Source organism: Vanacampus margaritifer, chromosome 4 (genome assembly GCF_051991255.1).
Source record: "Vanacampus margaritifer isolate UIUO_Vmar chromosome 4, RoL_Vmar_1.0, whole genome shotgun sequence".
NCBI classification, from domain to species: domain Eukaryota; kingdom Metazoa; phylum Chordata; class Actinopteri; order Syngnathiformes; family Syngnathidae; genus Vanacampus; species Vanacampus margaritifer.
The window spans coordinates 20,441,233-20,462,556 of record NC_135435.1 but is presented as its reverse complement, the minus strand read 5'-3'; the positions used below and the strand labels follow the sequence as shown (position 1 = coordinate 20,462,556).

At 39.2% G+C, this 21,324-nt stretch overlaps 1 protein-coding gene across 3 annotated transcripts in view; it reads left to right on the top strand.

Moving 5' to 3' along the window:
• smyd3 (SET and MYND domain containing 3) overlaps positions 1-21,324 on the top strand; it is a 66,812-nt gene that overhangs the window by 1,363 nt on the left and 44,125 nt on the right. For 2 of the 3 annotated variants that reach the window (XR_013293760.1, XM_077562860.1), the window contains exons 2-5: positions 12,186-12,249; positions 12,325-12,435; positions 12,989-13,046; positions 13,161-13,315. Coding sequence is in view for 2 of the 3 variants with exons in the window: in XM_077562860.1 (XP_077418986.1) it covers positions 12,186-12,249; positions 12,325-12,435; positions 12,989-13,046; positions 13,161-13,315 (388 nt within the window). In the remaining variant the exon portion in view is untranslated. The remainder of the gene's footprint in view (positions 1-12,185; positions 12,250-12,324; positions 12,436-12,988; positions 13,047-13,160; positions 13,316-21,324) is intronic. The other variant, XM_077562861.1, reaches the window with a different exon arrangement.

The window sequence follows — 21,324 nt, the reverse complement described above, 5'->3', positions numbered from 1 at the left end:
CACCTGAAGACAAGGATTAGCCTTATAGAAGACAAATATTTGTTGTTACACTTTTATTAAACCATCATTAACCCAATAGCACGAAATCATGATGCGTGTGTGTGTGCGCGTGTGCAGGTGGAAATGTTGGGCATCAAAGCTGTAGTTAATTACAGGCCTCGAAGGCTTGAATGTAATGAGTGATGTATACGAAGAAATGACACACACACACACACACGGTAAGCTTTGATCAGTGTAATGATGAGGGATCAACTCGGAAATAAAGACAGAAAATGGTTCTCACTTCCAGAGGTCACTGTAAAGTACCGCGTTAAAGTGTAAAACAACCAACTATAAACAGCGAAATAGCAGGAAACTTTACAAGTGTCTGGACTCTGGAGAGAAAATCATACTCGCTAAAACAGAACTGGCTTTTGAAGTCTGCTCAAGAAATCTTTTCAAAATGACAATACAGTAGATCTTATCATTTTACAAAATTACTTTAGGAAGTTGCTCCATAAATGGATTTGATTCTCGGAGTCAAAACGGCTCTGCTAAGTAAAAGCAATTATTTCGAGCCTTGAGTATAGGTCAGAGGTCAGCATTGTAGCCAAGGACTAAATCATAGCCTTTATGGAGAAATTGCTATCGGGAAAAACAACTGATGGGGATGATTGACCCCAAAATCATTTGAGAAAATTTGCCACATAAGAAATGTGTATGAAACCGGTAGCCCTACACTTTTCTTTGCTCAGCTAAACAAAGTACAGTATAGAGCACTGATTTCTGACCTTTTATTTTTTTTTAATTAAAAAAAATAATAATAATTTTTGGGAGGCGTTGCAGCACATCATGACCTGTTGCGAGGAGATCCAAGTCACTAGTGTTCTTTATTTTTATTTTTATTTTTATTTATTTTTTGTGCACATACGCAACATACGATGCTGTGTCATTACGCTTAGCATAACACTGTATGTTACTAGCCTTTATCTGCTATTGTCTTTGTTGCACCCTCAAATACTTTGATGAAATGACACTAGCGTAGCGCCTCTTCTTTGTCCGCAGAGATTGGCCCATGTTCAAGATTTTTAATTAAAGCAGATCTTTTGAGCGACGATAATGCCGCATTTTGCGCGTATAATTTACTGCATAGAATTTATTTTCTTAACTCTTTGACTGCCAAAAACGTTAAATGACGTTTAGTAAAAACCTACAGAGGGCCGCCAAGGACGTTAAAAGGCATTCTCCAATTTATTTTTTTTATTTTTTGGGAAACAGGTGGAGGAAAGCCTTGTGGTGAAAGTTTCAAGCAGATCTAGTTAGCCTAATGACTATTTTTGGCCCCTAGATGGCAGCAATGACTCTCTTTTGACAAGATTGGGTAGGCATCAGTAGAAGACGTGAGGCGGGGCTAGAGGGGACAATGGCTGGGGAAGTGAAGAGAACATGGCGACCGGTTGCAAGCAGCTCACGCTCGAGCAGTTTTTTTCAAAGACGAAAAGCATCGACCAACGCTAAAGAGCACATTGATGACGACGATGATCATCACCGATGATGATGATGGTGACTCCGAGGTTGGAAGCGTTGACGCGGCAGTAGAAGACGTGAGGCGGAGCTAAAGCGAACAATGGCGGTTGCAAGCAGCTCACACCTGGGAATTTTTTTCAAAGACGAAAGGCATCGACCAACGCTAAAGAACACATTGATGACGACGATGATCATCATCGATGATGATGATGGTGACTCCGAGGTTGACGCCGAAGTTGGAAGCGCTGACGCGGCGGCTATGACGACGTCATAAAGGTTTCACGGGCTAGCGATGCTAACACCGAAAAACGCGGAGCATAACCGAGCACGCTCAGGCGGACGTTCAATCGGACGACGAAGAGTGCCCCGAGTCCAATGCTTATTCATCGGAGGAGTGGGTACAGTCTGCTACTTGCTATTCCCCGGAAAAAATGTCCGTCAAGAAAGTGTAACGTCTGCACGCGAAACGGACAATCGAAGTGAAACGTATCTGTTGTGCAAATCCTGCTCCGTCTCCTTGCACGCAGGAGAGCGTTACAAAAAGAAAAACTGTATTTGAAACATCCACATAATTGTAAATAGTACCACAGTTGCACACATCCCGTTTCTGAAAACGTCTGGCAGTCAAAGAGTTAAGCACGTTCTTTGTATCCCATCTGACCCAACCCCCCCCCCCCCCCCCCACACACACACCCCACCACCATCTTGCCGACACCGCCTCTGATAAGTGTGTGGATGCAGTGCTACATGAAGCATTTCACTTTCCTTTCTTTTCTTTCTTTCTTTCTTTGGTCCTTCCTGGGTTCGGAAGTGTTCGGTTTAGGTGAACGCTATGGGATTTTTTAATAGGTTTTAGGTGAACTAATGAATACGCACACGCACATGCACATACACTTACTCACCCACATTCAAAAAAAAAAAATGAGCGCAATGATGATATGTCAAATCGGTAAAATTACCGAATGAACAATACTGAGCTCTCCAGAAAAGAAGAAAAAAAAGAAAAGAAAAGAAAAGGACAGAGAGAACATATTCGTCCGTAATGGTTTGTTCCATGGTGGTTTTCTTTTCTTTGGTCCTTCCTCGGGTCTCCTGACGGCCTCACGACTCTGGCTGGAAGTGTTCGGTTTAGGTGAACGCTATGGGATTTTTTAATAGGTTTTAGGTGAACTAATGAATGCACATGCACATACACATACTCACCCACATACAAAATAAAAATTAAAAATTAAAAAAATAGAGCAATGATGATGACATGTCAAATCGGTAAAATTCCCGAATGAAAATACTGAGCTCTCCAGGAAAAAAAAAACCAGATCTTTTGAGCAACGACAATGCCGCCTTTTGCGCGTATAATTTACTGCATTGAATTGACTTTCTTAAGCACGTTCTTTGCATCCCCTCCTCCTCAGCACTATCTTGCTGCCGACACCGCCTCTGATAAGTGTGTGGATGCAGTGCTACATGAAGCATACAGATTGCTGCTTTAGATGCTCACTGTCGGCTAGCTTACGGGAAAAGATGAGAGGAGGGAAATCATGCAAGTTAGCACTATTCCCCTTCTCCGCCCCCCCCCCCCATCCCTCGTCCCTCGTCTCCATTTATTCTCCCATCTGCTTCATCCGGCTTTTCTTCCCTCCTCGTATTCCTCCCACTCATCTGTCCGTCATTCGCATGTAGACTTCCATTTTCTACTTTACTTACACAAATGCTTATTTTTCATGCAGACTGTTCGTCCGCTGCCTTTTATAACTTTATCGGTCCCACAATGGGGGGGGGGGGAGGAGGGAATTAGCTGAATTTCAAATGACGACGTTGTTGTGTGTTATTCTAGAGGGCATAGTTGCAGTTTTGTCAGTTGTGATAAAGACACGCACATACAGTATTGTTTTCATTAAAGGCTTATTCAATAAATTGCCCCTGAGAGCTCGTAGCGGAACAGGAAATATCGTGTGATGTAGTAACAAGAAATGTAATGGCAACTGACTAAAAAGTGCCTGTAGATGGCCAAAGCACTCCAAGGCGCTCCGTTAAGGTTGTAGTCCGACTTCTGACATGTTTTGCCGAGACTGGCTAAAGAATCTCTGAATCAGAATCATCGTTATTGGCCAAGAACGTTAAAGCTAGGGCTCATTCATCGGGCGGGCCATAATTAAAACACACAAGGATTTGTTAGTTACTCTAGCAAAGTCCGCCAAAGGGTCAAAGGTTAAAATCCCAGTGCAGTAGGAAAGAAAATGAATTCTTGTGAAATTTGTTTACTTGGTTTGAACTAACGCTGCACTACCGTTTAAAACATATAATAAGTTATCTTATTGAGATATCTTTATTTAAATATATTTTAATTAGATAATCTGGATATACTCTTTTTTTTCTTCTTTTTTTTTCACTTCTTAATACATTGCCAAGATATCCGATCGGGATGCAATGCTCAAAATGCCTTCCGATGTAATCAGGACAGCCGTGCTTCAAAATTGTACCTTATACCGAATCGAAAACAACAACACATTTTCTCAAGGTTAGCCGTGCGTGTGCGTGTGTGTTTGCATTAGGTTGTCGTCACGTTATTATGATAAAACACAACTCCATATGAAAGTCCTCAGGGGTTGGTGAATCATCTTCCTAACAGCCATTAAGAACTCCACAAGATTGCTCTCAATGCCACACAGCTGGCGTCTTTTTTTTTCACTGAAAACACACACACACACACACACGCACACACACGCACACACACACGCACACACACACACACACACACACACACACACACACACACTAGTAGGTGGCAGTTGTGCTGGGTAATTTTCTCGTCGAGCTGTTTGGCATTTTACGTCAGTGTGCTATAGAAAAGTAGAGACTAGAAAGCCCTCATCAAATTGTATTGGGCACGTACGATGACATTTCAATTATTATTGTGTAAAGCGCTTTCAAACAAATTAGCTCCATCCTGCCAACCCGTCTATGGGCTATATGCCACGGAGGAGGCGGGACTTACCACTTCCTGGTTTTCACACATCAGCTTTGCTTCCTGTTTGCGACGTGTGGGCCGCGTCCCAATTCTTGCGCTTCCGCCTTTGTGGCCCTCGCTTGCGCGTTCCCGTCAAACGGGTGCGAGCGTGTAGTGTGTCTGTCTCACTTGTCATTTGTCAGTTGTGTTGGAACGCGGCCATCAGTAGCCGGAAACGACGCTGATGTGTGAAATCCGGAAGTCCGTGGCATCTACCCAATTGGGTTGTGTTCCCTGGTGGCGGGTTATTTTCTGCCGGTAGCGGAAGACCACATCCTGAATCCATTCACAGAACAGCCAAGCCTCCAAATTTGAATGCTTTGTACTGACTTCACTTCGATTCAGAATCGATTTTCGATTGAGAACGATTTTTGATTCAAAATGATTTGATTGACAATGATTTTTGCTTCAATTTATCGATGTTTCAAGGAATTGTAATGATCTACTTCAGTCTGACTCGCTAATGCTAATAAGCGCGCTACCCGTGGCACTTTTATCACTCAAAAGAACGTCTCCACGCTGCAAAAAAAACAACTTTTATTGGAATAACTTGATTGTGACTTTTTCCTTCTACTCTCTAATGTTGCTACAACTTAACAGTGTATCAGAACGCGTGGAACCACACTGCCCCTAAGTGGCCAAACCGGGTACAACATGAATAGCGCTCCCAATAAAAGGCACACACAAACAAAGGGAAGACAGTATAAAATCATTTAAATAAAATGGATTTTGGGACATTTAACCCTGGAGAACCCAAGAACCCTTTTCTTCTTTGGAAAATTATGAATTATACATTAAATGACTGCTATAAGTTCACTGAACACCAAAATACATGTTTTTTCAATTTTAACCCTTTTTTTTTTAACTAGCTCAGAGTTGCTAATTTATCAAAATATATATATAAAACATACTCCTAGGCATTCTGCAACATGATATGAAATAGATTAATAAAAAAACACAATTTTACCATCTGATGGTTTGCTGAGAAGATGGTTTTGTTTGGATTGATTTCCAGCTCAACAAAACAGCATGTTACCAGCCATCTTGTCACCACCACTCTGGCTCATGTAAGTGCAATATTCATCCACTAGATGGCCCCATGCAGGGGTCAGAAGTGGCACTCTGGACTTTTGAAGTTAAATTTGTAAAAAAAAAAAAAAAAAAAGGTCTTTGTTATTTGAGTAGCAGAATTTATAGGGGCCAAATTTGACCCCGTGGGTTTTCCAGGGTTAAAATCGATCTCTACTACCCTACTAAAAATGTTGATTTTTTTTTATTTTTCAAACAATTAAAAAGCAAATAACAGCACCGCACTCAGATGTATTTGTTAACTTTGTTTGTTTCTAATTAACATGTATTATACGGCTGTTGTGCGGGTGAAAGTCGTATCGTGGCGCAACGAGTTACTCAGCCTGCAAATGAAAAAAAAAAATCCACTCAACCGGACAGTTCAGAAAAGAAGACCCCACGAATGAATAATCTCGAAGTAAGTCTCACAGCACTGCGGTCGGTGCTCTCGGGAAATTAATTACCATGCCGCCGCACACACGCAGAGAGACATGCTGAGGTCGGCCTAATTGGGCATCTGATAGAATCAACTTAAAAAAAAAAAAAAAAACTTGTATGCTCTTGTTAAGTGCACACTTTTAGGCAATTGTTTATTAATGCCGAAACCTAACGTCCAACCCATTTGTTATTCTTGCGCTTTCTTTCACCGCCCCCTCAGCAAGCTTTTTAATTTTCTCCGAGCCCTTCTAAATTTCTATGAAGTTTTGCAATCACAACGCTACTAATTACTCCGCCGCACAGATTGAACTATTGACGGAACGGCCACGAAGGGCAGGGTGATTGCTGTCCTTTTATAATTCGGCGTTGGTAATGGAAGCCATCTAATGTTATTCATGAGTTTTTATAGCGCGCCAGCGTTTCGACCTCGGACCTGCCATGCACGAGGCGTCAAACTTCACGAGGCATCCGAAGAGGACAGCGTGAGGGGGATGAAAGAGGGAGCTGAAGTGAGGGAGAGAAAAAAAAATAAGATTAAAAAGAGAGAATGTTGAGAGGGAGTGTAATGAAGGAAAATGGCTGAAGATGAAAGCGATGCACGGCGTTGAAATAACGGGCTCTGTAAGGAAATATGAAGTGACAATTGAAGAAGTCTAGGAGTTTTTGTTGTTGTTGCTTTTTTCCTTCTCTTGTCCTTATACATGCAACCATAACCTAATTCCTCTCATTTCTTTAGATTTTCCTGTCACTTAATTGGCGAATTTTGTTTTCTAATTCCCCTTGAATTGTGAGCAAAAATTTGATTTACAAGCTCAAGTCAGTTTATTGTTACTCCTATGTTGAAGTATACTCTGAGCTAAACAAATAGAATTACACATGTATTTAAACAGAGCATACAACTTTGTCTGACAGTCCGCTAGCTTAATGCTAATGCGCAAAGCAAAATGTCATTGACGCGCTAACAAAGCCAGCATCAATATTGCGGCCTTGTAAGCCACAAATATTTTAACACATATGCTTACAACAGGCATAATACTTATATCTTTAATATTATTACGAGGGGTGTGAATTGCTTAGTACCTGGAGATTCGATTCATATCACAATTCATAGGTCACGATTCGATTCGATACCGATTAATCCCGATACGAATCTATAAATTGATTATTGCGATTATGGTTTTTTTTTTACTCAAATTTAGAAAATACTAATCATTAAGTAAACTTGTACATGTACACTGTAAGATTTGTATGAAAATGTATTTATTTATCTGAAAATTCAGGTTTATAACTGAGCCACTGCATTTAACAAACAGGTTGCAGTCTGTTTCGTGTTTGAACAGCACTGAAATCAAATATTAAGGCTTAATGTTCCATTAATATAACATTCTTCCACGCTTAATGTGTGAATCCTAACCCTAAGTAAGACGTTTTGTTGAATATTCCCATAAGAAATTGATGTTTAAAAATCGATTTGGCGGATTTGAGAATTGCGCGCTCTTAATATCGCGATGTTACCTAATCTATTATTTTCAACCACCCCTAATTATTACGTAACAGGACATTCAAAAACTAAAATGCTACTAAAGTAACATGTGACCAATGGGTATATTAGACGGAAATAACTGAACTTTCACAAAATAGTTAAAAGGTTAAAAAAAAGTTAAAAAATATGCTTTGCAATAGACATTAAAGGAGGTCGAATGAAAAATACAGTTCAATAAAATGTAGGAGTGCACCAATCACAATTTTCTGGCCGATCACCGATCTTTTAAAAAGTCTGACCTGCCGATCCTGATTTTTACCGATACCGTTTTTTTTTTTTTAATTACAAGCTCCATTTATTTTTAAGAGATCGGCCGATCACCGATCTTCCAAAATTAAGGAAATCGGGGCCGATATATCGGCAGGCCGATCAATCGGCAGGCCGATCAATCGGTGCACCCCTAATAAAATGTGCTAAAATTTTGCTCTCCTCTTAATGTTTTAGTGTTTATGTATTTTAATAATACATTTCTATAAACTGCTTGTCTCTGCTGGTGGAGGTAATAGAATTCCAGACTAATTGCAAGCATTCATTTACGGAATGACTATAAAGGCCAATTCAGGCTTTTGTTGTTGATCATGTTTAACGGGAGAGTAATTGATTTTCCTCCTCATTAAATGTCTTTGGAGTGACACCTCCTCAAGCTTTTGTTCTCGCTGCGGTGTGGATTCCTGCTGACGCAGCAGCGACGGCACATTTGCTTCAATGCAACATGACCACCAATTGGGATCACGCCATTCTCCGAGAGGGGGTTGGGGGGCTGGATTTAGCGTTACATATTTGCCAATGTATTATTCCATATGCGGTTAGTAGAAATGTTTGCCCAAATAAGGTTTTGGTCAACATCAGTCTTCCTGTCTGAATTTGATTGGTGGGACTTCCTGCCGCCGCCGCCGCCGTCGTCGGCTTGCGATGTGACCAGACACGAAGTGCGCAACTTGAGTTGAGTTTTCGTCTGGCTGGCCGCTCTATCTGTTGTTATTGTTGCCTGGCGTCTCTCACGCTGCCGCTGTGGATTTCTTCAACCGTGGGTGGCTTCTCGAGTTTCTGCTCTGTCTCAGCATGACAAGAATAGCTGTGTTCATAAATTTCAGATTGGAAAGGGAGGACAGGAGGAGATGGATGGAGGGTGGTGATAAATGGCATTGCGAGGGGGCAGAAAATGGTACTGTTTTTGGTTCCTTTTCGGAGACTCTTGGGGGGCGACTACAGCACTCGAGTCGAGTCCCACGCTGATAGGTCCACATAGGAAATGCTAAAGTCATGTGGCTAATACTGGCGTACAAGAATGAAGAATGTTTTCATATTATATTGTTGTTTAGCTATTTAGATAGATATGCTAACGTATTGTAGCCGCAAGCTATCTAAGTAAAAAAAAAAAAAAAAAAGGTAAACTCCCGAATCCTATAAAAGCAAAAGACTACACATTTATACAGTGGTATTATAACGGCTAACCACTGTTAAAACTGGTGCTCCAATTTTTTTTTTCCATTTTTTTGGGGTGGAAATAATTGTCATTTAAAAGGGGAGTTTACAGTTTACTAGCAAGATTTGAATATAGCCCCAAATGTAGCCTTCCTACTCTTTATATTCCGTTGTAAAGTAGAGCTGTCAAAATTAATCGACAACTATTTTAATAATCGAGTCATCGTTTGGAGCCTTTTTTTTTAAAAAAAAATTTTTTTATTCAAGATTGTCCAAATCCTCTGATTTCAGCATATCAACAGATTTTTTCACAGATTTCTGTAGTCCTTCATAAAAAGAAGACTGATTCTCTTCTGCATTTAATCATTTGCAAACACCTTTTTACTTTGGGAGACAATGACCTGTAACATAGTATAACATCCATCCCCTCTTTTGTTTAATCACTATACAAATACAAAGTATGAAATAAACACCAATAAAAAAAAAAAAGGTTTTGTAATACAGTTTAATACAAAATTTGAATTAATCCGATTAGTCGATTAATTAATTGAATAATCGATAGATGAATCAATTCTAAAAAATATTCATTAGTGACAGCACTATTGTAAAGTAAAAAATTGCAAGCTCCCAAGTCAAAACGATATGATGCCATGACAAAATTTAGAATCTTGACAGCACAGGAAATGTTAGCTGTAGCCATAAGCCACTTAATTAATTCATTCATTCATTAAATCACCCTCACCAGTCCTAGTAGCTCATCAGTATTTCGTCTCTTCTTTTGTTATTTATTTATTTTTGGCTTAATGGTGATGTGGCCATATTGGAACTAAGCAGCAAGGACAAACCAATGCCTTTCTTTACTAGCGCTATCACAAAACCAACAACAACAAAAGACTCAAACAAGCAAATACCGTTATGCACAGCAGAGGTCGGAACTGTGGCTTTGTGTGCCACTTTGAAAGCATTTTTTTTCTTTTTTTTTTACTGAATATTTTCAGACTCCGGGGACATTTGAGTAAGAGGTACTGTTCCACTGTTTGTCCTGTAGCTACAGCTTACTGCAGTCTTCACACACCTTTACAAGTCAATACTATTCCTGAGACTGTGTGTGTGTTTTCGAACGCTGCTCTCCCCCAGTGCCTGTACTTGGCCCGAGGGAGTGGACAAATGCTGCGGTGCTCTGGATTGTTATCAGACTAACAAGCATCCCGGAAAGGCTGGTAACACGCCGTGGAGGCAGGCAGCGCACATCAAAATAAGCATTCGCTTAACAATTGCAGTGATGGAGGGGCACTTATCTCATTGGTTGTTTTTAAGATTCAAATCTGGGAGATGGTTAGAACAGGGTGATGTCATGGAGATTTTGGTGGAAATGGTCAAATGTCAGCATAGATAACGACTTCTGCTTTAAAACTCTCTTTTTAGTTTCCTTTTTGTACAAAATAACAGCCTTTGTCAAAACATACGTTAAAGGGGAAGTGAACCCCAAAAAATGTTCTTTTAACTCATTCACTGCCATTGACGGCTATAGATGTCAAAAATTCACTTTATTTCTAAAAGTTTAACATTTTTTCCCCCCACTTTTGTTAACAAAAGTATGAAAACCTAGAAAAAAAATATGTATTGTACATTTAGAACAGATATAAAGTTAACTAGAGAAGTCATTTGATTAATTATGATTAAAAATTTTAATCGCCGGACGCCACTAATTTTTAATAATGTTTTTTTTTAAGAAAAGATTATTTTAAAAAATTAATTAGAATAAAAAATGTTTTTAAAGAAAAGATTAAAAATAAAAAAAATGTATTCATTTTTTTAAATAGAAAAGATAAAAAAATAAAAACATAAATACAAATTATATTTTAAAGAAAAGATTAAAAATAAAAATAAATCAAATAATTAAACAAAGATAAAAAAAAATTACAATTATTTTTTTTAAAGAAAAAGATAAAAAATATATTATTTTTTTAAGAAAAGATTAAAAATTTGAAAAAATAATTAAAATATTTCGTTAAATAGAAAATATTAATTTTTTGAAAAATATTTAAAAAAAATTTAAATGGAAAAGATTATTAAAAATTAGGGGCGTCAAGCAAATTAAAATTTGTAATCATAAATAATTGCATGATTTCACTAGTTAAAGCACGATTAATCAAAAATGTTATATCTGTTCTAAATGTACAGTAAAAAAATCTAGGTTTTCATACTTTTGTTAACAAAAGTTGGAAAAAAATGTTAAACTAATCAAAATAGTTCAAATGAATTTTGACGTCTATAACTGTCAATGGCAGTGAATGAGTTAAAGTAATATGTTCACTGCTGCCCCACTCATCTAAACACGGTATTGTGATTAATATTATGTTTGTGGAATATGAATGAAGCAGCAAAATCCACCAATTTCCATCTCAGGGGACGGCCATTTTGCCATGAGTGTTTTTACTCGGGTCTTACTATATTCCACAACTTCTAATTTCAAACCCCATTTGTTTTTAAAATATTTACATCAGCACTGAAATGCTGTTGCAATTATCTATATGTAATGATATGATGGTTGATTATACATTTATGATTTTCTCAGTCTTAACAACCCTCTGAGGAAAACCATAAATGTGATGCAGCCTGTGATGAAAACGAGTTTGACATCCCTGTTTTGAATGACATTATGTTTGTACAACCAACCAGAAGACAAAATCACAGATTTTAGACTGACAACATAACTGGTGATATTTTTTTTTCTAACCACCGAGGTGTGCTCTTCTTAACTCATTCACTGCCATTGACGGCTATAGACGTCAAAAATTCATTTGAACTATTTCTATTAGTTTAACTTTTTTTTCTTCACTTTGGGTTAACAAGAGTATGAAAACCTAGAAGAAAATGATTGTACATTTAGAACAGATAACATTTGTGATTAATCGTGAGTTAACTATTGAAGTCATGCGATTAATTACAATTACAAATTTTAATCCCCTGACGCCCCTAATTTTTAATAATATAATTAATCTTTCTATAAAAAAAGATTATTAAAAAAAATGTCTAGGTTTTCATACTCTTGTTAACAAAAGTGAAAAAAAATGTTAAATTAATAGAAATAGTTCCAATGAATTTTTGACGTTTATAGCCGTCAATGGCAGCGAATGAGTTAATTTAATCCCAGTTGACGATAATTACTGTATTCTGTCTGTTTCTTGTGCCAAGGCATGAGACCTTGTTGCGGTGCTCCCAATGCAAGATGGCCCGCTACTGCAACATCACCTGCCAGGTATAACACTGACGCGTGCATGAGCATGTTCTCTTTTGAATGTTATTTTTTATTGATTGAAATTGTTCTACTAAGCAGAAACAAGCCTGGGTTGACCATAAGAAGGAGTGCAAATGTCTCCAGAGCATCCTTCCCAGAATTCCCACAGACTCCGTCCGACTGGCTGCAAGACTCATGTTTGCCTTGGTACGCTTCCTTTTATTTTGCTATCACGATTGGTCTTTTGAATTACCGTATGACAGTTTGTCACCAAATTTTGCGGAGTAGATACGAAAGCCAGTAACAAAATGTAAACAAATGGAAACACACCAAGGTTTTCTGAAGGTTTCTAGTTCAACAGTTTATAATGAACATCAAGAAACAACCCAGTCCAGTTTCATCCAGACAGAAAAAAAAAATTAGTTACATTTATTGATGACCAGTTACAGCAGATTGAGGCAAATGATCCTCGAAAAGCCCCCATCTGACTATTGCTGTTTATTTTCTGAATGCTCTGGATCCTGGCCATATTTTGTTTTAATGGACTTCCCTCACCTACCAGATGGACAACTCCGTCAAGGGGTAAATAATTTCATTTAGTTGGCTGTTCATTTCTCATGCGCTGGATGCTTTATTGCTGTCACGTTTGCACTTCAACAGAAAACGGCCCATCTGTTTATATAGCAACAAAATCCTCTAAGGTAAAATGCAGATGGGAATTTGGTTGATGCTGTTTTTCTATCTAACTTGTATCTTTTAGATAAATCCAGCCAAGACCAGGAGTGAGGAGCTCTACTCTTTTAATGAACATGAATCACGTATGTAGGACGTACATTTTGTGCATATGTCTCTGTTGGATACGCCACAAAACAGCCATGTTGTGTGTGTTTGTGTGTGTGTGTGTATGTGTGTGTGTGTGTGTGTGTACACAGACCTGACCTCCATGTCTGAGCAGAATACACAAGGTCTCTCTCAGCTGGCGTCCATGCTGGAGATCTACCTACAACTGGAAGTGCCGGAACTGGCTCTAGGAATGACATCGACCCTGCCGCGGTCCTGCAGGCAGCCCCTGGAACTGATTGCAAAGGTGGGCGGAACTGTTGGATTGTTTGCTTCTGTTGCAGCTCGCAAACAAAGCAACTCCCTTAAAAAACGCGCTAAACAAGCCCAAAGTGATACGCCTCGGCACACGTAGAATCACAACGAGGAGCTGTTTGTGTTTAGTGTCCCCTGTTGTGCTCGGCTTGCACTCCCAACATATGTCCAAGATCATCCTCGCACCTGTGATCGGATCCCTCTGCGTGTGCGCGCGCGTGTGTGTGTGTGTGTGCGTGCGTATTCCCAGCGCAACCTGAATTCTCGTATTTAAACCACATTTCATTACGTCTACAAGGACGTGTTTTTCTGGCTCGCATCTCTAGATTTTACGACCGCAGGCCATTGCGATAAACACATGGCGGCGTTTTGCTTGTCCCAACACAACTGTTGTATGCATGCATAATAATTGAAAGCAGGCAACAGGCTGTCACAAGCTACACAATGTGGCCGTTCAACACCTGCAACCATATATAATATCGTTTTAAGTTTTTATACCGCCACATGTTCAAATATAAGCCATTAACAGAACTTTAACTCATTCGCTCCCAGCCATTTTCACTGAAGCAATCCTGCTCGCTCCCAGCTGTTTTACTGGATTTTGACTGGTATTGCAAGGCCCACAGAATATTGTGATCTATTGCTATAAAAACGTGGAACCTACCTAAAGAAAGATTAGAGTCTCTTCTTTCATCAGGAAAAAAGTACATTTCTATCATGTTTCCATTTTGCAGCAATTAGCATTAGAATATAGCTAAGTTCCATCATTATTCACAAATCTGTATAGAACTGTGGGTAAATTAGCTTTTTTTCAACATGGCCCTGGTTGATCTCTTTTTTTTTTGTAATTACAGACGCTCCCCTACTTACGAACATTCGAGTTGCGAACAACGGTACATACGAACATTTCTGCGCGTACAGTATGTCGAAAAATGTTCGGAAAGAAATGCTGTAAGTTAGATTTTGTATTGCGCGTAGTGCTTCTTTCCTCCGCTAATACCGACGATTGGCGCTGTGAGAGCTCATTGGAGGCTGAGCAACGTGGCGAGGAGGAGGAGGAAGAAATGCCGGTCCCCATGAAGCAGGAAATAACTTTTGAAGCCGATTCCAGCGACGACGAAGAATCTCTCATGATATAAAATCCTCCTCTTCCTCCTCCTCCATCATCTCCTTAAGCATCGAGTACATCTTCCAAAAGTAAGTTAAACTTCATTTTATTTATCTTATTACGTACATGTACATACTGTGTGTGTGTGTCTCGCTCTCTCTCTCTAACATACGTAGTACAGTACAGTACTGTACATATTCTCTCCATTTTATTAAGTTTTTTTCAGTACAAACCAATGCAGGTTACTTGTACAAGCCTTAAACATACTTATATAAACCTGCAATATACTTATATAGGCTTTAAACATAAATTATAATACAAAATATAGCACTGAAGCAACTTACGAACAAATTCACCTTACGAACGATCGTCCGGAACGTAACTCGTTCGTAAGGTGGGGAGCGTCTGTACTACAATTTCTTCAAGCGTTCTCTGCAGTTGAGAGGCTGCATCAAAGCCTTATGTATGCTCTTACATAAAAAAAAAAGAAAAAAGTATAAATACGTCTTTGGGGCACTTAAAAATATTTAAAATAGAACGTATTTATACGTTTTTGGGAGCAAATGAGTTGATGTGTGAAATGAAAGATTTTGGCGACAGCATATTCTCAACCACGCGCAGCTCTGCGCAGATTTGTTTCCATGGCCTTCCATAATTGATTGAATGCCATGGAGCTTGATGGTGAACATGCGCGTTTGCATAATATATTGGGTGAGATATGGAGTTGTTGTGTCGGTGTGCGTGTGTGCGTGTGTTTCGGGGAGGCGGGCTTGATGGTGGATTCTGACGGCAGGAAAAGCTGCTGATTAAATGCGTTTCAAGATTCCGATGGGAACTGCGCCGGGTTTGGCGGAAAGGGAGGTGAGGAGTGAACAACGCTGTTTGGATTAAAGAGAGAGAGGATGAAGAACGTGCGAGGAGATCACAAGAAGTTGGAGAGTGTAAAAAGCAGGAAATCATGTGTCACAAGTGAAAAGGGGGGAGGGTTGGGGCGAGTAATATCCTGCTGAGGGTGGCAATTTTTAAGGTTTCTCACAGAAGATCCCAAATAACATGCAAGAACTTGCGTGTTCACTCAGTCTAATGTGGGCTTTTGACAAAATGTTAAAAAAAAAAAGTGCTACAAGTCTAAATGATTGAACCAGAGACACACAACATTGTTTTTTTCCTCCTTTCTTCCTACTCCAGTGTATATAGAGAGAGTGGGGTAAGTAGTGACAATTTTTACTTAAAGTGTCTTTTACGCAAGGTGATTACAGGAATGCCTCCCTGAGAGCAATCACTATCAGAGGCCCTTTCTTCTTTCATTCTTTTCCTTTTCCTGTTCAGCCTTTTTTATCTTCTCTTTCTTTGTGAGCCTTCTCCAACTCCATCTTCTCAGGTGTGTCAGTCACAATTCTTGTTTTCAACCTTTTGACGCCACATAATCCCACGTGAGCAGAACAACCAGATATGTCACTTGGTGAGTGCTCGAGAGGGTAAGCCTGAGACAATTTTTTTTTTCTCTTAACCCTATATTATTTTTATGAACATCCTGCAAATTTTCATCTGCTTTCCAACCTAACGTGTGGTCTTCACCTCTTTTCGCTGCTTTTTCCAACTCTTCAAGAGGGGTTGAAACCTTCCTTTTTGTATCTGGTGGCATGATGAATTTTGGTCAGAAAATGAAAAATGGCACGTACCTTTAGTGATCAAATGTAAGAATACAGATTACAACAATAAAATACATTAATATAATATAAAGTAAATAAATAATCATAATTTAGGGGAGGTTTTGCCATTGGTACAATTTAACCCAGGTCCTTTGGCACAAATGACCCCAAGCCCACCATTTTTTGGGGGGTGGGTGGGGCATCCCCCACCTGTTTAGAGCCAGCATCATGCTAACCATATAGACTCATGATGTAGCTTACTAAAGCACTAAAACACGTGTGAACTGTTTTCAAAGTTGTCTATAAATGTTCAAACACAGCCTTCAAAAAACCTTAATCATAGAAATTTTACAAAACATTTTTTTTTTACTTTTACTGTATGTGCTCAAGCCACGTGTCTCTCGGTCACATGACCAACTTCTTCTATGGTTTTCTAAATAACAGGGGCGGAACTTGCCAAATGACCCCACTCACCCCTCTCGTAATCCATACGGCCACTTTATTAGGGAATTGTAGGCGAGCGAAGCTGACCGCAGCCCAGTTTGTTGTCTCCGTGTTGATGTTTTTTTGCGCACGAAACATCCAGGCTGCTTGTACCCCAATGTTAAAAGAGGGTTTTGATCACCGTGGAACATTTGGCAGAGCAAACGCAAGTGCAAAATGAATCGCTCTCAATCGGTCTAATTGGCCGAGTAAAGCTAGCTTTTTAACTACTCGGGATCAAACTGAAGACTGAATATCCCAAAAATGGCAGCCACAAAAGACAATTGTAAGGCATAGTTAAATCTCACAAAGGACAATCCAAGCTTAAAAATCGAATTTATTTTTGGTTCTGTTTGCATGCTTCCACCACGTGTAGCCTTAAACACAAGCATCGCTGACGTTTGCTGGTCAGTCGTACAAATCCCACCAGCTCACTTAGCCCCATTCATGCGTTTATCTCTAAGAGCCTCCACACCATATAATCCTATTACTGAAGCTGTGGAGTTTCTGCTGGTGCTGTTAAGTTCAGGAAAGCACTCGTGTACACCCACAGTGTGTAAAGTGTGTATGTGCAGTCATAGGCATTTGAGTGTTTAGGGCTATTAATAGGCCATTTAAGTCTATTAATATGTCACCCTGCCTCTTGTTTCTCGATATGGAGAGAACAGCATGTCTAAATGCTACTGTTTTTATTGCACCACACAAATAATGTCAAGTTTTTTTTTTTTTTTTTTTATACAGATTGTTATTTGTAAAAAAAAAAATACTGTACATGCTAAAAGTTCTTGATGGCAAATGAAGGATAGCACATTCTGATCAGCCAATAGATCATAACAGATTTAAACACAACTCCCCCAGTCCAATCATTTTGGTTACAGGATATTTCTTGCAAACTAGTTTCTTTGACAATAAGAGGTGAGAATGTATGGAGGCTTCTTGAAATCTACCAAGGTGAACATTTTATGTTTGTAAAGATTTTTTGATTAAAAAATTGAAAAACTGCAGCTCGTCAATAATTGGCCTTGAGAAGCCGCCTATGCTGCAAAGTTTTGAAATGACAACTACATGGAAACCAACTTGCATCACAACACTGCCGGAGTTTGGCTTCACGGCTTGTGTTGGAATTCCACTGTATCTGGCGAATCGCATCAGGCGATGTCTTATTTACTCGTTATTTTCTTCACTTGTATTTAAATTTTATGATGAAATACAATTTACTTGTAGTTACAAACATTGATTGTAGAGGTGACAAAAAAAAAATTTCTTTACAGTATGTTCTATGCACCCTCGCTAGTCTAAACAGGGCATTTCTGATTAACTCATTCACTGCCATTGACGGCTATAGACGTCAAAAATGCATTTGAACTATTCCTATTAGTTTCACATTTTTTTCCACTTTTGGGAACAAGAGTATGAAAACCTAGAAAAAAATTATTGTACATTTAGAACAGATATAAAATTCATGATTAATCTTGAGTTAACTGGTGAAGTCACACACTAATAGAAGTAGTTCAAATGAATTTTTGACGTCTATAGCCGTCAATGGCAGTGAATGAGTTAATATTGAATTTGTGGAATATGAATTAAGCAGTAAAATCCACCTGTTTTCATCCATCTGGCGGCGGCCATTTTGTCACTTGCTGTCGACTGAAAATGACATCATAGTGCCTAAGGGTGAATAAGTGGTGAACCGTGATGGTCGTTAGAAGGGGTGTGCCAAAAAATCTATTCTCATAAGAATCGCGATTCTCATTTAGTATGATTCAGAATCGATTTTAAATGTCCCAAAATCGATTTTTATTTCAATTATTTTTATACAGTCTTGCCCTTGTTTGTGTGTGCCTTTATTGGGAGCACTGTTCATGTTGTACATTATTTGGCCACTTAGGGGCAGTGTGGTTTCACGTGTTCTGATACACTGTTAAATTGTAGCCACATAGAAGCAAAAAAGTAATGATAAAGTTATTCCAATAAAAGTTTTTTTTTTTTTTGCAGTGTAGGAAGAGCATATGTCAATCACAAATGTTAAGATGCTTCTCTGTATACATTCCTGAAGTGTTTTGTATGAATAGTCGTTCTTTTGAGTGATATAAGTGCCACGAGTAACGCGCTAATTAGCATTAGCGAGTCAGACTGGAGTACATCATGACAATTCTTTGCATATCTATAAATTGAAGCAGAAATCATTGTCAATCAAGTCATTTTGAATCTGAAATCGTTCCGAATCGAATCGCAGACCCAAAAATCAGAATCTAATCGTGAGACAGTCAAAGATTCCCAGCCCTAGTCGTCGTTACCCGAGCCTTAAGCCACTGTGATGTCATTTTTCAGTCGACATCAAGTGGCAAAATTACTACCCAATGAGATGGATAAAAACGTGGGGATTAATAATCAAAAAGTCGTGTTTAGGCTAGAGTGGATGCATAGAACACATTACTGTAAAGAATATTTTTTCTTGATTTCTCGTTTAAATCTTTGCTGAGGTCAAAGTGCCCTTGCATAATAGGTTTCCCTACGCTGTTTGTTTTCTCTCTCCGACACGACTCGTTACTTCCCTGTTGCCCTTTGACAGGTTAGCGCAGCGATCATGCTTTACGATTGCTAATCAGCATATCCAGGATTTGAAAAGCAACTGGCCTGAATTTATTTCCGTGTCTGACTTTCTGCTCTGTGCACCATCAGTACGTGTGTCTCCCATCAAATATTGATGGAGCCTGTATTTTTCAGCAGCGCAGATTGCGGAGCCCCCCGATGAAATCCACGTGTCATGCTTTCCAAACAGTTGACTGTAATGGCTGGCATGCAGCGCAACTCACCGCAGTACAATTAAGTCATTAACCGCCACTTGCCGACAGTGGCATGCATCTGCGCAGGTGGTTTGCTGATGAGGCCGTGGGTGCCAACGATGGGATGAATTGACTTCCTGTTTCCGTAGTAACTGTCAAAAAAACAATTACCTCAGGTACATTTACATGAGCTATTTGAAATGCCGTGTTTATAGTCTTGTTGTGAACATAATGTGCTAGGAGGGAGTTGTAAATGTTGTTTGGCCACCCACCATTAGGGGGCACTGTGATTACATGCATCGATCTGTTCTGCTAGTGAAAAGAAGCGTGTCAGTCTCTGCTGATTATTGCTTTTCAGCGCATCCCAACAATATCCATTTCCATTCCCTTCTCCAGCACGCTCACCTTTTTGCCTCTCTGGTAACAAATGAGGAGTTTAATATTGTATACTTGAACTGTTGACTGTGCTTAACCATGCAGGCCGTTACTGTGAGTAATGTTCGACTGGCAGCGTTTTGTGCCCTAACATCATTCTTTATGCTAATGGTAGCCGCCTCAACAATGGCCTTACAGTGCGCGGCAAACACACTCTTGACACGTGGAATGGAGTAATGCAACTGCATCATTACTGCTCTTTGTAATCCCACGGGAGTAATGAGGGAGAGAGTGATTCTCTTTTGTGTGTTGATGTTGGCAGCGTGCAGCTCCATGTGTGGCACAGTGTGTGCGCACGTGTGTTGATGCTTTGTTGCTATGTGCTGCAGACTGCAGTTTATGTTTTCTAGTGTGTGTGCACCAGGTTCAGCGCAGTTGGGCTGAGTGTGTGTGTGGCTTCAGGGTTGTGTGTGTGTTTGTTTGTTGGGCAAAGTACAATGGGCAGTAAGCAGTGACAGATGAGATCTGGCTGAAGAATCTTTTATTGCTTCCCTGAAGCAACTTCCCTTGGTGTGTGAAGCTAAGGATATAAGTTACTATGTTTATGTTTCAGTTGAAAGTGTTTGTGTATGTATGAGGTCCGAAAGGTGCCAGGATTGGTGTCACTTTGTCTTTTTCCTAAACATAAGTAAGTCATCAGTGTGACCTTTTTCGAAGACATGGATGGCATCAAGATGGCTATGATGGCTCCCAGATGAATTTTTCATGAAGGTGTGACTGAGAAGTAATGTTTTGTGTCCTCAACGAAAACCAAACATAAATATTTTCGTCAGCACAACATTTTTCACCGGACGAAAACTGGACTAGACTAAAACCCTCATTAATAAACAACAGCTGAGACTAAATCAATATGCATTTTCGTCGACTAATGACAACGAGAGTAAGATAAACTGGACTAAAAGCTATGGACATTTTAGTTTGTGAACAAAGACGAGAATGAAAATGATATGATTTTGTAAAATCTTGTCTCTACTAATCTGTCACTGTGATATTGTCATGTGACACAGCGACACCCTTTCAAATCTGCAGGCAACGAGTGCAACATCCACAAACACATGGGACAGACAAGAGATGGATTCACAGTGAAAGGTTAAAAAAAAAAAACTGTAAAATATAGTTATAACGTAACATTAATACAACGGCAATAACGTTCCAACAATAATGTTAATCCGACCGCTAACTAATGCTGGCTAATTTACTAGCTCATAGCATGGAGCCATAAGTAGCCACTTGTTAATGTAATGTGTGTGACGTTGTTTTTCATAAAAAGATGAGAGAAAATTTTACATGAAATTTTGACAAAAAAACATACAGGGGTAAAATGATTGTCCTGACTAAAACTAACAGTTTTTGTTGACTAAAACTAGACAAATAAAATTATGTTGACTAAATAAAAACGGGATGAGATTGAGTAACTATGATAAAATCCCCGATAAAATGAACACTACAGAGAAGGCTAAGAAAGTGTATTTCGAAGTGGAAAACGTATAGTTTAAATTTGAAATATGTTTTGTGACAACCTTTCTGACACACCTCA